This window comes from Syngnathus leptorhynchus, chromosome 18, assembly GCF_054491065.1.
Source record: "Syngnathus leptorhynchus isolate UIUO chromosome 18, UIUO_Slep, whole genome shotgun sequence".
Lineage (NCBI taxonomy): Eukaryota > Metazoa > Chordata > Actinopteri > Syngnathiformes > Syngnathidae > Syngnathus > Syngnathus leptorhynchus.
In genome coordinates, this window is record NC_141212.1 from 115,615 (window position 1) to 132,270 (window position 16,656).

Below are 16,656 nucleotides of genomic sequence, written 5' to 3' on the forward strand. Positions count from 1 at the left end.
GAGGGGGGCGGGGGGTCGTCTTGTCCCATGAGGGAGAAAAATGCCAACATTATGAGAGTGCGACAAGTTTAGTCTTAACTTTAATACAGGGAACTCGGATGAGATTTAACAGAATAAATTTGGCTCCCCCGGTCAAAGGAAAGCGTGCCAAGAGACATTGGCATGGAAACACTAACGCTGGACTTTTATTCAGACAAAGTAAAAGGTGTCGATGGAGGGAAATTGGGAAGATGAGCGGAGAAGCATGTCAGCAGCGTACAATCAAAGCGCCCACCGCGAGCGAGGTCAGGTGAGCGGAGGAGGGTTGGCGAGGACGCCCCCGGAAGTCTCTTCAATCTCCGCCTCTTCCGAGGAAGCGGACCAGGCCTCCGGCCGCTCGGCCCAGAGTTTGTCGGCTTCTTGTCGCGCTTGGATGTGTAGGATCAGGCTGGTGATCTCCTGACGTTTGCTCTTCATCCTCTGCTGAGGGAACCACTCGGACAGATTGATGGGCGGCTGGAAGTTGCCGATTGGATTCTGTGAGAAAAAAGCACCCCCAGCTCAGTTCACGGAGGGGGGTGTCTCTCTGCCAAGTTCCCTACAATGTCCATGACGGACCACTTTTGTAAATAAGCGCTTGGTTCGTGACTCTTAAGTCAGCCAAAACTGCCTCGGCGACGCCTCCATTACAAACGGGCCCCGGTCGACGGTCACCTCAAAGAAGCTCTCGACGTACTGCAGGATGTAAATGCCGCAGTCGCTGAAGTTGTCCTGCTGAGGCACCCGAGGACTGGAACCTTTCATCAGGTCTTTTCCAAAGCTGCGCTGGCTGCCCTTGCGCACTTCCCACTCCACCTCCAGGTACCTGCAACAGTCAAAACGGCGGTCGTCTGTCTCGCGCACGTGCGTGCGGCCGACGTGCGTGCGGCCGACGTGCGTGCGGCCGACGTGCGTGCGGCCGACGTGCGTGCGGCCGACGTGCGTGCGGCCGACGTGCGTGCGGCCGACGTGCGTGCGGCCGACGTGCGCCGTCTGACTTACTCTCTCAGAGTTTTGACCACCGTGGACCTGGCAGGACCACGCAGGGAGTCCATGATGAGGATGCAGGGCCTGCACGCAACAAGCATTAACGACGGGCCGAGCGAGGCGCGCCGACCGAGGCGGACCGACGGCTCACTGTTTGGCGCGGTGGACTCGCCGGGCCCAGGAGGACGCGTCGGACGCCGGAGCCGAGTCCTCGGAGGCGTCGGAAGCCGGGCCGCCCCCGCCGTCGTCGCTGCAGTCGTCCTGCGCGTGCACAGTCGCCAGGTTAAGGTGGCGTGGCGTCCCACGCCGCTCGAGCGGAGCGCAAGAGCCAGTACCTGACTGGAGCTTTGCTCGTCGGACGCCAACGCGTCTTCGTCGGCGTACCGCACGCCGATTTGCTGCAGCTCGTCTATAACACAAATGCACCAAAAAGGTGACAAACGAGATGGGCGACGGTCGCCGCCTCTCTTGCAGTGGACTGACTTGCGCGGCCCTCGGCGGCAGGGCGGTCGGGGGACGGAGGGGAGCCGGCGCCCCGCGGGGGTCCGTCCAGCAAGTCCGTGTCCGGGGACAGCGGGCGGCAGTGCTCCGGCAGCTCTTCCGACGGCGGGTCCGTGCCCGGGAAGCAGATGACCGCCAAGTACCAGTGAGCCCTGAGGGAGGCCAGGTCGGAGACGAGCGGTCAGGTCGGAGACGAGCGGTCGGAGACCACCTCCCCGCGACTTACGACTCGTTGATGGGAACAAAGATAAAGTCCTTGTCGAACAAATCCACGTGGCGTGTCCACGTCTTCACCCTGTTGTGCTTGCGTTTGTGGATACTGCGGAAGCAAGCGGACGTCAATCGGGGAAAAGTCTTTGCTCGGGCCGGCTCGGCCGCGGATACTGACGGAAGGTTGTTGCTCTTGTCGGGAACGGCCCCCTTCTCCCTTTGGGTGAGACGCTTGTAGAAGAAGGAGCTGAACACATGGATTCTTTGGGCATCTTCTTTCTTCAGTTTCTCCAACACTAAATATCTACACAAAGGAGGCGGCAAAAAGGTCAGCTTTGGGCTGGAATAGGGGAATTTGCCCCCCCCCCCACCCCTCCCTTGTAGCGCGCTTCGAATGTCTCCAGTCTTCTGGAATGCGAGCAGCGCGCTTACTTTAAATAAAAATCGATGATGACATCATTGAGGAACTCTCCGTCGTTAAGGCAGTGGAGGTCCTCGCTGGTGACCGAGATGCCCCCTTTGGCCGGAGGAGGCGGGTACACCATCAGCCTGGAAGACCGCGACAAGTGAGCGACGGACGGGAGCCTGCGACGGATGGGAGCCCGCGACGGACGGGAGCCCGCGACGGGCGGGAGCCTGCGACGGACGGGAGCCTGCGCCCGCACTCACCTGATCACGGGCCCGGAGAAGGTGGGCTGCTGGTCGGCCGCGTCCCGCTCCTCGTTCTCGAGAAAGCTCGCCGCGTTGAAGGTCCTCCTGAGAGGCGAGCGCCGCGCCGCAACGCCCTTCAACTGCACACGGGATACGCATCTTTGAGGGAAGCGCAATTTGGTGCCAGGGGCGCCGTGTTTACGGCTAGACGGAGGGAGGGAAGCACCTTATCTTGCTTCAGCTTGGTGGCCTTGTTGAAGTTGACCAGGCGCACGTTGGCCTCGTCAAAGGACAGCTTGGCGGGAAAGTTGTCAATGTTGTTGTTTCCGCCAATGGCGCCCAAAATATCCTCCAGGATCATCTGCTCCTTCATATCCAGGCCGTCCACAAAGATGAGCACCACGTACTTCTCGTCCGACTCTGAGCACAGGGCGACAACTGATGCGGCAGGCAGGCAGGCAGGCAGGTCACCCTCGAGCCAGGAGAGGCGGGGCGGGGCGGAGCGAGGCCGCACGCCAGGCTCCAAACAGCGTTTAGCATTTTCCATTGGGAGGAGCCCGAGCCAGGCTTTGTTGACGGAGCTCGTCGGGAAATATCAAAGAGAAATTCAAAGGTTTGGCGAGCGTTCCGTGGCACCGCTACTCACGTTGTCCGGCGCAGTCGTACCACTGGCCGCCGCACTCGCGCGTCATGCCCAGCTGCGCGCGCAGGCGAAGGCACTCGTCCGGACTGGTCTGGAAGAACAAGACCGGCAGCTTGCGGGCGCTGCACCACTCGCAGCTGATGAGCTCCGAGGCCCGCAGGGACACCTTCTCCACCGTGTGGGGTTCCGGCCCTGGCGCGCCAACGCTGGTCAGCGGGCGCTTTGCAAGTGCGGCCGGCGGGCGAGACGCATACCTTCCATCTCCAGCTGGACGTGCTCCACGGAAAACTGCAACAGAGACGGCGGATGAAGGCCACGGCGCCGCCAGAGGCCCACGCCACCAGAGGCCCACGCCACCAGAGGCCTACTCACCACCACAGGCTCGGTCACCATCCTTCGCAGCGTTCCCACGCGGACGCTCCGGCACGGCAGGATGATGCTGGCGCACTTGAGCGACTCCACTTTGGATCGCTTGCTCCTGGGAGAACCGGGCCGCTTTCCAAACTGACAACGGAAAAGATCCACTGGCTTTATGGTCCAAAGCCGTTTGTGGCCACAAGAACCAAGCGGAAGTGAAATCTACCTGGTCCTTCATTCTGCTGCGGCGCGGTATCACAATCCTGGTGTCCTCAAACAAGTCGGCGGCGCTCAGCTGCTCCTGCTGGCCGCCGTTTTTCACCGCCGCCTCCACTCGGCCGCCGCACGGCGCCGGTGACGAGTGCGCCGAGTCGGCGGGCCGCGGCGAGCCACCGTTTCCAGCGCCCCCTGCGCCGCCGCTGTCATCTGCCTCGTCGTCGCTGGACAGGACGACTGCGGAAGTCACGACAGACAAGGCATCCCGGTGACCTTGCTTTGCTTCATGTTCTCTTCCTTCCCGGCCTGAATTGGAGCCCCGCCCGGCCGCTGAGCCAGAGCACTCGTCATTTGCCGGGACGGATGGCTCGGCGCTCGGAAAGATGGCCAAAGACTCACTGGGGTGGGCGAGCTGGCGGTCCGCCGGCTTCCCGCGCCTCCCTCTAGCCGACTTGCGAGCGGCGGCGGCGTGGCAGTAAGACGGGCCGGCCGGCAGAGGAGATCGGCCGTCGGCGGGCAGAGCGTCGGCGCGGGGGGACCCCTTGCAAGGCTGACAACGGAGGGGCGGGGGCGACACGCACGCCAGACTGTTTGCGCACACCGGTCCGTTTGCGCACGCCGGTCCGTTTGCGCACGCCGGACCGTTTGCGCACGCCGGACCGTTTGCGCACGCCGGACCGTCTGCGCACGCCGGACCGTTGCCGCACACCGGACTATTCCCGCAGGGGTCGCCATCCTCGCACGGCGTCTGATAGATGGCTGCCGTCTGGTAGATGGCTGCCGTCTGATCGTGAGCACAAAGCCAGAGCGTCACAATGGATTGATTTTCTCTCTTTCTCTCTCTTCAATGGATGCAATTAGTGCTTCCCAATTCAAAAAAGACCTTGGAAAACCTTGGAAAGCAAGGTGACAGGAGCAAAAGAGGAAGGGAAAAGAGGACGAGAAGAAGCTCGAAGCAGGAAGAGATTGCGGCCACTTACCGCCGATCCTCTCCTCTTGTGCTGGACCAGACGTTTGATGTCGGAGCGCTCGTTGTCTGAAGGCAAACACGGCGACATTAAGACGGCGGCTGCGACGACATTTCACCACGTTTTAGCAGAGCAAAATCCCAAAAGCCTGCCCAGCCAGCCAGCCAGCCAGCCAGCCAGTCCATTTGCGACAGATACTGCGCGCGGAGGCGGCCGAGCTTTTCACCCGACGACCATCAAACCCACCTGACTCGTCGGCGCACGTCAGCACCACGTCGTCCGCCTGCGGCGCGCCGCCGCTCGCCTCCTTTCTGCAGAGGAGCAAGGACAAGGCGGGGCATCAAGCTCATTGTTGTGACGCCGTCTGTCCGAGCTGGCTCACCTGAGGCAGGAGGTCATCTGCGCGTGCTGAAAACGGCGGCCCTGCAGCAGCAGTCCTTGCGAGGGGGCGGGGTTTATGATGAAGTAGTTGCTGGCGCGCAGCGAGGACGCCACAAAGCTGCCGGAGGACAACCACGACGCTCAGTTGTGCTTTCTTTGAGGATTCTCAGCATGCGTAGGCCGAGCTGGCGGGCCGGGCCGGGACAGGGCCGGGCGAGGTGAGGTGAGGCGAGGCGGGCGGGCGTACCTGAACCTCTTGTGCCTCACAACACCGCTGGAGCACTTTTCATACGTCCTCAGGGGGTCAGCGGAGGAAAGGCTCCTCAGAGTGGGAGACTGCACGCACGCACGCACGCACGCACGCACGCAGGCACGCACGCACGCAGGCACGCACGGGTTAGGCCCATGTGGTTGTGGTAAACGGGAACGCCAACAGAGAGACACCGGACACTGCGTTACCTTGCTCCCGTCCGAGGACATGAACGCTCGCTTGTCCGTGTCCCGTGCGGTCGTCACGCCGGAGCTTAGGAGGCAAGCCGGCGTGTCAGCGTTCCGAAAGGCAACGGGATCAGCGATAGACTGTCGGGCAAAAAGCGAGCCGCGCACGCCCACGCTTACTGGCCGCACTTGTCCTCATCCGTTCGGCCGGCGCGCGCCGGGAAGCTCCACTCGGGCTTGCTGCCGCCGCCGCCGTCTGGACGAGCCTCCGATCTTTTCGGGGCTTCACGTGACGTCCGTCCAGAGAAAACAGAGACAAGCAAAAAGATATGAAAGCGCAACAGGCTCCGCGACGGCGGACCCACATCACACGCTCGACTCGCGTTTCCTCGGCCCCTTTGTCCGGCCTCCGTCCATGACAGATGCCTCTCAAAGTGGGCGACATTTACGCCGTCCAATCCATTCGATCGACTCGACGAGTGTTTTTCACGTTTTGGTTATGTTCCGTAACGACGATGGTGACGTAAACTTGCTTATTGTTGGATGCCGGCTGTTTTGGTCCATTGCAAGCTTACCGATGATTGATGAGTTCTCATCGATATGGAGAGTCATAACTCTCATCTGGCACGGACAAATGTCAGTGGAATCGTCTTTAAGTGTTCCATCTAGTAATGCAGGTTTCGAGTAAATCATTTCATCTTTTTTTATTCTTACACACACACACACACACACACACACACACACACACACACACACACACACACACACACACACACACACACACACACACAAGTTTGGTCGCTGCAGATGACTTCAAAAAGACACTCGTACGTGTGTGCGCGCATTAAAATGAGCACTTTAGCGTTCGTTGGAAGCTTTTGGGCGAGATGTTGAAGCTAGCACATTTTTGGGTCAACTTTCATGCCCCTACTTAAAGCAACTAAGTGCGTTTCCATCTTAAACGTTGACGGCCGAGTGGAGGCCCGGTCAAGTCCAATCTGCAACAGCGCTGCTAGTTTACATTTGCTAGCTCGCACTGCTATTTAAGCCCGCTGAACAGAAGCGGAGCATATTTCGTGGCCCCCCAAACATCCATCCCATCTATCCATCCATCCCACGAAGCAAGCAGTCGCCGAGCCTCGCTGAGCTTTTGAGTTTCATTATGTGTAAAGCGAGCGCCCAGGCTAATGTGGATGCTCACTTAGCTACCGCAGCTGCTGCCGCCGCCGCCGCTCATATCTTGCTTCGAGTGACGAGGTGACGCCGGCAGACGAATTATGTCTCATGTCGGACGACAAGGTGACGACTGATTGCGGGCGGGCCGGTGAGGACTTACCGTGTAGGAACTGACCCGTGTTATGGGCCATGTTTAGTCCGCGTTCTTGTTATTCATGTCTTCAATTGTGTTTCCTCCTCACGGTTTCAAGCTAGGATGCGCTAAACAAGTCAATGCACTTAGCGCCGGAAACCGGAAACAAAAAACCTTGACTTCACAATAAATGCTATTTGTGTTTTGGGTTTGCTTTAGCTTCGATGACTTTTTACGCCCCTGGCAGTGATGTAGGCAGTTTGTATAATACATTGTGGCTTTATATTATGATTTGAGACTCAATAAAGTAGGGCTGTGCGATTTGACACGTGTTTGAACCGGAACACCCACTTCCTGTTTGGACCCCCAAACGCTTCATGTAACTTGACGTCTCTCAAAGCGGATGCCAGTGCGTGTGTGCGTGTGCGCGTGTGTGCGTGCGCGCTGAAAAGGAAAGACAATTAAGTCGTGATGGGTAACGCTTGTTTGTTTTTGTGCCCTGACACTGACTATAGCATAGGTGTCAAACCCAAGGCCCGGGGGCCAGATACGGGAAGAAACATCAGCCAGGAAAAAAAAAAAAAAAACTGGTCGATGGTGCAAGAACAGAGGTAAGGCAGTCAGAAAAACAGATTTATGCTACATAATGATCCTGATCAATTGAATCAGGTGTGTTTCACAAAGAAAACATGTCGGAATGTGGCCCTGAGGACTGGAGTTTGACACCCCTGCTCTGTGGCGGCACTAAGATCCACGTAGTCACACAATGGAATGGGAATTGTGGGCTTAACTGCGTCAAATAAAATTACGACCAAGACAGAAATTAATAGAGACAATAGCCTTTAACAACTATCACTTGATTTACATGCAGTAGTGGTCATTTGAAAAGAAAGTACATAAAAAAAAAAAAAGAAAGCAAGATCAATAAATCACAGTAAAAAAAAAAAATACAAAGCTGAGGACAAACCACAGATCTGAAAAGGGGAATGCTGTGAAAACTGCACACAATCCAAACAAACTTAAATAGTCCAGCGACACGGCCAGTCTGATGGCGGCGGCGTGATAAGGAAGGCAAACAGGGCACGGGATGACATATTTGTGAAATCAATCATCGGTAAAAACTTTGTCTTTCTAAAGCTCACTGCCGAGGTGCTCGTGCAGGTCATAGCCTCCCTCCCTCCCTCCCTCCATCCATCCATCCATCCCGGCCGGCCGGTCGGTTTCATCTTTCAAATTGTCACCTTATTCAGGACGAGCGCTCGGAGTGCTTCAAAGGCAGGCCTTTAGCGATCGCTTGCGCTCACCGGGCCGTTTTGATGACCCACTCGGCCGTAGGGTTGAGCTGGTACAGGTCCATCATGAAGGCTTCTCCGTCCAGGCACCTCTCCTCTGGAGGGAGATGAGAAATGACGGAATGGAAGGGACGGCCGGTTGCCAAGTGGCGAGGCGGCGCTTACCGATGTTTCCGCCCATCTCATAGAGACACAAGTCCTCTCCCTCCAACGCCACGTCACTGCGTTACATAAACAAAGCCAGAATGAGGGTCAGCGACGGCGCGCCGGCGCCGGTCGGCCCGAGACCTGTCCTGGCTGAGAAAGCGCGCCAGCACGTGGGCCGCCTGCAGGTCTTCGGTCAGCTGCAGGGCCATGGAGACTTTGCTGAACTGCGGCGCCTGAACGCGGATGAACCCCCGCGAGCTCTCCTGCTCGGCAAACACAACGAGCAGCGACGGCTTCTTGACTTCAATTTGCAAATACATTCACCAAGAGAAGAAAGAGAAAAGGTCACATCGGTACCTCCGGAGCGGCCCTGTCGGGCGCTTTGTCCGTGGTGATCTTCTTCAGCAGCTTTCGCACGGCTCGCTCTTTGTTCTGCTTGCGCTGGCTCTCCGTGTTTTGCTGTCGGACCTGCGTCAGGATGAACTTGGGGATCTAACACACACACACACACACACACACACACACACAGGACATTTGCCAATGGTTCAAGCGGTGGACAGACCAAAGGTCATCTTACAGTCCACAGGAGGTTCTGGTATCTAATGAGCAGGCGCACAATGTTGGCGGTGCCGGTCGCCACGGAGAACTGGTGCTGCTGCTCCGTGACCTTTGAGGAACAGCCCTTGAACATGAAGATGTTGGGCGCCATGACGACCGATACGTTGTTCAGGCTCATTTTGTTCTCAGTCTGGTGTTCGACCACGCGCTGGAAAAACTCCACCAGGGCCTGGCGGGGCGGGGCGAGAGCAAAAGACGAGCGAGCGAGCGAGCGAGCGAGCGAGCGGCTGTGATTTTGCTCTCAAAACGTCAAAAATGTGCAGACTTTACCTTCAAACTGTCTCGATTGGCTTCAGGGAGCAAGAGGACCAGCAGGTTCAAGGCTTGCAGTTGCTGCTTCTTTGTGGGCAGCTCTGAAAAAGGAGTTTGAAAGCGCAGACGTGCGCTAGTTTGCGGGCTCATCCGGGCCCGTTTGTTGAGCGCCTACCGTTGGCGGCGATGAAGGCTTGGAGGTACTGGACGGTGAGCAGGGGGTGCGGCAGCTCCCTGATGAACAACTTCAGGAGGCTGGCGGCGTCGTGCTGCTTCAGCTGTTGCCACGGGAAGGTGCCGTCGTAGAAGCGGCACTCCAGCTCCCGCCGCAGGGACTGAGTCGGGGCGGTACGATGAGCCCGCGCAAAGCAAGCGCAAAGCAAGCGCAAAGCAAGCGCAAAGCAAGCAGAAACGGGCGCCACGGAACGTCCGTCCGTTCGTCTACCTTGACTCTTGCGGCGGCGCCAGGGATCCTGAGCAGGCCCTCCGTGTCCAAGCCTTCCTCCTGGACATGGCTGATGAGCTGCAGAAGAGAGGGGACACGCTCCCACGTGAGTGTGGATGCCACCGGGCATCCCGAAGGCGCTCACCCTCTGCAGGATGAAAGGCACTTTGGTCCCGGCCGCTCTCCGCCGGTCCTGTTCCAGTAAAGTGACGAGGGGGACCCCAAACAAACCGCTTTCTAGGCAACACACACACACACACAGCGTTTGTGAGCGCGTTCCACTCTAGCCGCACGTCCGGACGGGAGCGGCAAACCTTGCCTTTGGCCTTGACTTTGACAGCCTTGCGCGCTTTCAGATCGATGCCGGCCGTGTCGAAAAGAGCCGTCATCTCCACCAGCGCCAGCCTTCGTACCTGAGATCAACACGGACGGACTCTGTGATGAGCGCAGCGCGCCTGGCTTTTTTTACTTGCCTTCTTCATGTCCGGCGGGGACAGATGTCCAACTCTGGTTTGACCGGTTTTATCTTTGAGCAGCCTGAAGTTCTGTGAAGGAGCAGGCAGACAGACAGATGGCTCTTTTATATACGTAGCGCGCTCATTGCCAATCTTATCTGCGATAGTGGCCGGCCGCGGCCCGCTTCTCTTTCTCGCCTGCTCGCACCGGCAACTTATCGTCCGGAGAGCCGGGCCCCCCCGGCCCAGCCGGCGGCCCAGCCGCCGACCCCGCGCACTTCTCCCTGTAAGTCAGCGCCTGCTCCGAGAAGGCCACGTCCACGTTCATGACCGTCTCCGCTTCTGTCAGGCAGGCACAAGGAGGATGGACATTTGAGGTTCCGCTCAGAACCATTTCCCGAGCCGGCAGTCACGAGGTGGCGGCGGCGGCCGAGTTACGGCGGAAATGAGGCGGGCGGGCGGGCGCTTTACCGGCCAAACTGGCCTCCTCGCTCGCTGCGCTCTGGCTTCCCACTTGGACCTGACGTGGCGCTTTGTCCTGCTGGATGACAACAGACGGAAAGGATGGCGCTCAAAACGCTGCTTGCTTGCCTTTGGAAAGGTAGGCTAAGTTCTGGAAAAGGAACTGGATCAAGTCCAAGCAACTGGAAAAGCTGCTGCTGCTGCTGCTGCTGCTTGCTTGAGGGATGACAACTATGACCGCGTGCGTGCGTGCGTGCGTGCGTGCGTGCGTGCGTGCGTCCCGACCTCTACGAACAGCGGAAATATGTCCCGCACGTCGGGCAGGTGCTGCCGGTTGCGCCGCCGCAGCGTCTGATGTAGCGAGGTCAGGCGCCGCTCCACCGCCGCCGCTTGAGCTCGGGTCAGCGTGGACAGAAAAGCCGCGCTGTCCTCTTCCTGTCGAGCGACACGGCAAAGTGGCGCTGCGTCACTCGGGTACCCAAACCACGAGGGCCGGAGAGGCCACGGAGGTGACACCTGCTCGCCGTCAAAAAGTCGCTCGAGTCCCGCCTCCGCGAGCCACGCTTCGTCCCGCTCGCCCTCTGGAAAAGACAAAGCGGGGACAAAGTCAACAAGACGAAGAGGAAGTCGGGCCTCATGGGGAAAAAACGCAGGCGTGCCAATGTGCGTCTGACCGTCGGGGGGTTTCTGCAGCTCCTCTTCGGCCGCCTCCTTCTCCAGGGAGCCGCTGATGTTCTCCACCTCCTTCCAGTAGTCATCCATCTCCAGCTCGTCCAGGGAGTCCTGCCCAAAGCAGAAGACGGGGACATCCGTGCCGTTTGCTCCTAGCGAGTCTACCTGGGAGTCGCAGCGCTGGCACGGCGGCCCGCTCTTGGGATGGGAGCAGACGGCGGGCAGCCGGCTCTCGGCGCTGGGCCGGTCCCCGGGAAGCGCGGCCGGATTCTGCCGGACGCCGGAGTGGCCCGTCCTTTGGCGGCGAGCGTGACACAAACACACAAAAAGGCGTCCTGGTCATTGGGAAAGGGGGGCGGGGGGGGCAAAGTGTCCCTCCCGCCACTGTCAAGTGCAAACAGGATAGACTAAGTGAGGCACCATTATTGACCTTTTTGGCCACATGTCCACTTCCGTTTTGGCCTTGCTGTCAAATTCACTTCCACTAGGGCAAAGGTCATTCTTAGCAAAGGCTACAGCTCCACTTCCTGGTCTGTCATTTCAATGGCCGCAAAAGTGGGGCACGTGCGCCGCTGTTTGGGAGGCGAAACAAAGGCTGGCTGTAACGTGACGCCGGCTGCGCTTCTATTTTTTTGGCTGCTCAGTAGGGCAAGCCATCTGGAAGGCATAGCTCGCATGGAGCTAACATGGTTGGTTCCTTTGTTTTTCCACAGCTAGCAGCCATTTCCCACAACAGGTTGTTAACATCAAGTTGGAATCGAATCAAATGTCGTCATACTGCGCTGCTGTGAAAACCAAAGGCAATCTAAAACGTGGACGCAGTGTACTAAAAACAGGTGTGGCCAGTTGTCACCATTTGGACTTTTGCTCTGAGTTGAGCCAGTGCACGACTGCCTCGCCCCCCCCCCCACCACCACACACACACACACACACACACACACACACACACACACACACACACACACACACACACACACACACACACACACACACACACACACACACACACACACACACACACACACACACACACACACACACACACACACACACACACACACACACACACACACACACACACACACACACACACACACACACACACACACACACACACACACACACACACACACACACACACACACACACACACACACGCCCATTGGTGAACGGATTCTTTATGGCCCTCTCCGCGTTTGAGGGTTGAAATAGGAAAGCTCGGAGACGAGCTGCAGAAGCTCTTCGGCGAAGCGATGGAAGTACACTCGCTGGCGATATCGTCGTTTGCCACCCCAGACTCGGCTTAAGCGGCGTGCATCTGGGGACTGCTCGTTACTCATTGAACGGCTGACCTTGGACCCTACCCGCTTAAGATAATTGGGACAAGCTCGTATTAGCCACCGCCTCGTCACGTACATTTTGACGTCGTCGATATCGCAGGGGGTAAGCCGGGAGAGGCTCCGAGTGGATTTTGGACAAGTCGAGTCAAGTTGATTTGTATAGCCCTAAATCACAAGCAGCACATAGACAAACAAAACAATTGACAATTATTCTCAAATAATTGATCTTGGACGAGAGGCGTGCTACGCCTGTCCAGCGCAAAAGAGCCCCTCTCGTGCACGCCAACGTTTGGGAAGGCGGGGGAAGAGGGCAAAACATGCAAGGTTGACACAGATGCCGTGCGTGCATGACGACAAGGAGCCCAAAGGGCCAAACTCTTGCTGAAAGAAGGAGATGTGCTGCGGTCAACTTTTTGCCGGATGAATGACTCACTGACTAACTAACTGACTCAGTGGTGCTGCTCGCCAACGAGCGGTAAACACGCACGCACGGCGCGACACGCGGCAACACGGCGAGAAATGTCCCACCTGGTGGCCTGTGGGTCGAGACCCTGCCTCGGAGGGCCGGCGCTCGGCTGGGCCAGGAGTTCGGCGTTGCTGTGGTAACCAGTCAAGACCACTCCTTGGGAGTCCTGCTGCCGACTCATGTTTCCGTCCTGCTGCTGCTGCTGCTGCGATCTATTTGACAGACAATGTGACGTCCGCTCGGCCCTCCATCGCGAGCGCGCGAGCCGGCGCCCGCTGAAGGAAGGCTACCGAAGCATCGCCTGCATGCTCAAACATTCCCCTTCTCAAGTTCTACTTCCTTGTTTGTGTGGGGGCTGGACGTTAGGACAGCGAGAGAAGGGGCTGGATCGTGCGTGGCGTGGCGAAACAGCGTGGCGGGCGGGCGGGCGGGCGGCCGCGCGCGCGGTTCGATTGGCTGCGAGCTCAACGGACGAGTTTGAAAAGAAATGGCGCCTCCTGCGGGCCGCGGTTGAGTACATATCGGAAGTAGTTTGTTTTACGTCAATTGAGTGAAGGGGGTTGGGGTGGAGCCGGAGGTAGTTTGTCTTACGTCAATTGAGTGAAAAGGTAAAAAAAACAACAACAAAAAAACTTTCGTACTGTGCATTCAAGATTAAGTAAGGAGCGCAGCAATAGCTCCACTTAGAAAGGACATTTTGGACAGCCTTCCCTCCAAAAAGACGGACGGTTCCAAAATGACGCATCGGTTGGCTTGAACAAAGTGCAACTTACTTGACGTGAAGGTAAAAAGCCAGTCTGGGCACCCTGATGTCCTGTCTGCCTGCGTCCTATTTAGCGTGCGTGCGTGCGCGCGCGAGCACGTGCTGGCCCTTTCACCGAGGACGACTTGACACCATGTGCGCGTGCGCGTGCCCGGACGGGAATGATGTCTAAACACACACAAAGTGGATTAGCCAGAGAGGTCAATGAGATTGTCCCGCTTCTCGTCCCGCCCCCTTTTCCTATCCCATGCAGGTCATCCCTCCACTCTCAGCCACGCACCCAGGGAGAAATGCATGCATGACAAGAAAGGACCGGCACACCTCCACAAACGCGTAAGAGGTCATCGTTCCCTTGCGAGCCGGACTCACTTGCGTCTTGGTTTTACCCCGCTTTAGCGGCTCCAACTTTTCACAAGAGCAGAACTTCACAACCATTTCACATTTTTATTTGTGTATCTGCAACAGTGAGCCCCCAATTCAACTCTGTGTATTTAACATAGGGAAAAAAAAAAAAAGAAACTTTGTATTGTGCACAATCAACTTTCAACGTGAGGCGGCAAATTAACAATGCACTTGTGCGGGGGAACGTCTCGTGGAGGAGAACATCAAAGTTTAGAGGAGGCCCCTATGAGTCGGGTCCCGCGCCGGCTCCTCACTTGCCCATTTTCACCAATGTGACGTGAAAGACGGACGACGGTAATGGGATCAAAATATTACCGCTACCCCCAAAAAAAAAGGAGGACATCTTACATCTCCTGCTGGCTCTCAAAGCCCGGGAACATCTTGGTGTACAATTGTTTTTCTTTGTCCAAGCTCTGTTTGTAGCGCCTGCAATTGAGTCAAAGGGGGACAAATGAAAGGCAAAAGTGTCAAAATGTCGCCGGGCATTTTGCACTTACACGGTGACCGCCTTGAGGAGGCTGTTGACGTCGCCGTCCAAAGGCCTCCTGGCCCGGGCCTTGACGAGGCAGGCGTGGGCGCTCCCGTACTGGCGCAGCTCCGCGTGTGCCTGCCATACGTAGCGAGTGTCAAATAGGCTTCACGTATCGGGCACCCAACTTGCCAATGGCGTCTGACCTGCGCACAGCGGTACAGCGCCTTGGCGTCGCCGCCGTCCACGGCCAAGGCCCTGTTGGCCAACTTGAGAGCTTTCTGCGGGGCGTCCAGGCGCAGCGCCGCCAACGACAGATTCAGATAAAGCGGCAGCAGCGCCGCTCGGATCTCCGCCCGCTCGCCGTCGCTCGCGTTCGCCCTGTTGCCCAGCAGCGCCGACGCCTGTTGTCCGAGCGTAGGGAATCATTGAGAACACGTGGCAAGTTTGACCGACCGTCCGTTCGAGTAGAATAAGCAGGACGATATCAAGAAAGGTCCAAAAGAGTAACGGCTGACCGACCACCTGCTAACCGGGGGGGGGAAAAAAATGGACTGCTGTTTTATGGCTTCCGCAAGATGGCGCCAAAATGCAGTCAAATAGAAAAGTCTCCCTTTTCTCCCGCAGTGACATAGATCAGGCCAAAAGTGAAAAGCTGATTTGAAAAACAAGTCGAAATGGCCGGCCGCTTCACCTGCTTGTAGTGCTCTTTGGCTTTTTCAAAGCGACTCTGCTTGAAGCATCTGTTGCCGCAGCTACGAAGCGTGTCGGCCGCTTCCATCACTTTGGAAAAGGGAACCTGGTTCTGCTCCTCCTGAAGACGCACATGTCCCGGTATCAGGTCAAGCACATTCACACAATTCAACAGATATCTCCAATTGATGTCACCGCAGTCATTTGGACCAATTCATCCACTCCTCCCAAGTCGTAGAAGTCCAGGATCTGGATCTCGAACAAGACGCGGGCAGCGGCGGGGATGAGCGGCGGGCAGCCCATATCTCCGTAGGCGTAGCGCGGCTGCAGCAGGAAGCGGGAGAACTCGCCTTTGCGCATGCTCAGCAGGGCCACCTCCATCCCCGACAGCGTCACGTCTGCACCCATCGCACCGTGCTTGACGCCGCGCTCACTCGCGGTCTCTCGCGCTCGCTCGCTCACCTCTGCCCAGCTTCACGAGGCGGGGATGCTTGAGGTGAGACGTCGTCTCAAACGGCCGCTCCGAGTATTCCAGGAAGCCCGAGTAATGCACTGTCCCAAACGCGGGGAGGAATGGTTTGAAACGCGCACAAATTAAACCGTCGACAGACACTTTGACTCCAGGAAGGCTTTTGGATAATCACTCGAGACTGAAGCGCTTTGGGGCACAGGGGGGCCGTCTCCGGGGTAGATCACCTCTTTCAGGACCCCTCCGTTCCCCAGGATGTCCTCCATCTGTTGCTGGAGACGCTCAAATGGACTCTTAAGAAGGCGAGCGCGCGCACGCACACACGCGCAAACACACACACTTAGGTCATCGGGGACAGGAAAAACACCAGTCATTTCCTTGCAAGTAAAAGCAATGACAACTACTTAAACCAACCAAAAAGAAGCAAATAAACCACAGCAGACAATGTAGTCAGCGCTCCTATTTGTTGGAACACTTCATGCTGTAGGACCTTGTCGAATATTTGACTCAGCTTTCATTAAGCTGTGTTTTTCCTTTTCTCTACTTATTCAATCGCTTTGGAATGACCACCACCACCACCACGAGTTGCCTTTGTACTCGAAACAATCCAGAATGGTGGAAATGTTTCACAAATGACAGATTCGCTCAACGTCATAACTCATCAACAAGACGGTCAATTGAATTCCTTCCTACATATAAATGACGTTTCAAGGTTGGCGACGGCGTCATCTAATCCAACTTAATGTACATAGCGCATTTGAAAAGTAGTTGGTTGCTCACGGCTTAGCTTGGCTAGCATTTCGTGGGCTAACGGACAACTCACCGGACTTGGCTCGTTAACTAGAGCAACGCGTTGCCAAAGATTCCGTCGTCCGTTTGTAGACATCTTCACGCCGATAACGAATTGGTTTCGTATTTCTTCTTGCCACTTTTGACACGCTTTCGGGACGGGACACGTGTAGGCCCACAAGCCACGTGACCTGCCCAGTAACGACGGGTGTGTCGCCCGAAGTGCGCTTCAAAACTTTATTA

General features: G+C 57.1%; 3 protein-coding genes across 9 annotated transcripts; all 3 read right to left on the reverse strand.

The window, feature by feature from the left end:
- Positions 1-27: 27 nt before the first annotated feature.
- LOC147041986 (sentrin-specific protease 6-like) lies at positions 28-7,108 on the reverse strand. The gene is made up of 23 exons (XM_085937610.1): positions 6,707-7,108; positions 5,551-5,653; positions 5,392-5,455; positions 5,180-5,268; positions 4,934-5,050; positions 4,798-4,862; positions 4,564-4,652; positions 3,983-4,367; positions 3,594-3,913; positions 3,383-3,514; positions 3,265-3,298; positions 3,014-3,202; positions 2,594-2,787; positions 2,386-2,507; positions 2,149-2,265; positions 1,895-2,020; positions 1,733-1,825; positions 1,489-1,658; positions 1,341-1,414; positions 1,157-1,266; positions 1,021-1,089; positions 694-844; positions 28-516 (listed from the first exon to the last, which is right to left on the reverse strand). The coding sequence occupies exons 1-23, from the start codon at positions 6,735-6,737 to the stop codon at positions 286-288; spliced, it is 3,075 nt and encodes a 1,024-aa protein (XP_085793736.1). The 5' UTR covers positions 6,738-7,108; the 3' UTR covers positions 28-285.
- A 205-nt stretch (positions 7,109-7,313) lies between these two features.
- Positions 7,314-13,745, reverse strand: arhgap18 (Rho GTPase activating protein 18). 6 transcript variants are annotated; one of them, XM_085937640.1, is made up of 19 exons: positions 13,119-13,390; positions 12,891-13,040; positions 11,188-11,317; positions 11,025-11,133; positions 10,867-10,931; positions 10,636-10,785; positions 10,360-10,426; positions 10,097-10,230; positions 9,907-9,978; positions 9,753-9,846; positions 9,579-9,670; positions 9,434-9,511; positions 9,164-9,323; positions 9,007-9,089; positions 8,696-8,905; positions 8,476-8,610; positions 8,260-8,381; positions 8,137-8,192; positions 7,316-8,068 (listed from the first exon to the last, which is right to left on the reverse strand). In XM_085937640.1, the coding sequence occupies exons 1-19, from the start codon at positions 13,133-13,135 to the stop codon at positions 7,980-7,982; spliced, it is 2,013 nt and encodes a 670-aa protein (XP_085793766.1). In that variant the 5' UTR covers positions 13,136-13,390; the 3' UTR covers positions 7,316-7,979. The 6 variants fall into 6 exon arrangements, with proteins under 6 accessions (XP_085793763.1, XP_085793764.1, XP_085793762.1 ...); XM_085937639.1 differs by having other exon boundaries at positions 7,317-8,068; positions 10,360-10,429; positions 13,119-13,389; XM_085937637.1 differs by having other exon boundaries at positions 7,314-8,068; positions 11,025-11,317; positions 13,119-13,392.
- Positions 13,746-14,020: 275 nt separating this feature from the next.
- Positions 14,021-16,645, reverse strand: fkbp6 (FKBP prolyl isomerase 6). 2 transcript variants are annotated; one of them, XM_085937663.1, is made up of 8 exons: positions 16,448-16,645; positions 15,800-15,917; positions 15,618-15,707; positions 15,366-15,553; positions 15,157-15,276; positions 14,669-14,866; positions 14,491-14,600; positions 14,021-14,419 (listed from the first exon to the last, which is right to left on the reverse strand). In XM_085937663.1, exons 1-8 carry the CDS (start codon positions 16,508-16,510, stop codon positions 14,338-14,340), a joined length of 969 nt encoding a protein of 322 aa, XP_085793789.1. In that variant the 5' UTR covers positions 16,511-16,645; the 3' UTR covers positions 14,021-14,337. The 2 variants fall into 2 exon arrangements, with proteins under 2 accessions (XP_085793789.1, XP_085793787.1); XM_085937661.1 differs by having other exon boundaries at positions 15,351-15,553.
- Positions 16,646-16,656: the final 11 nt, after the last annotated feature.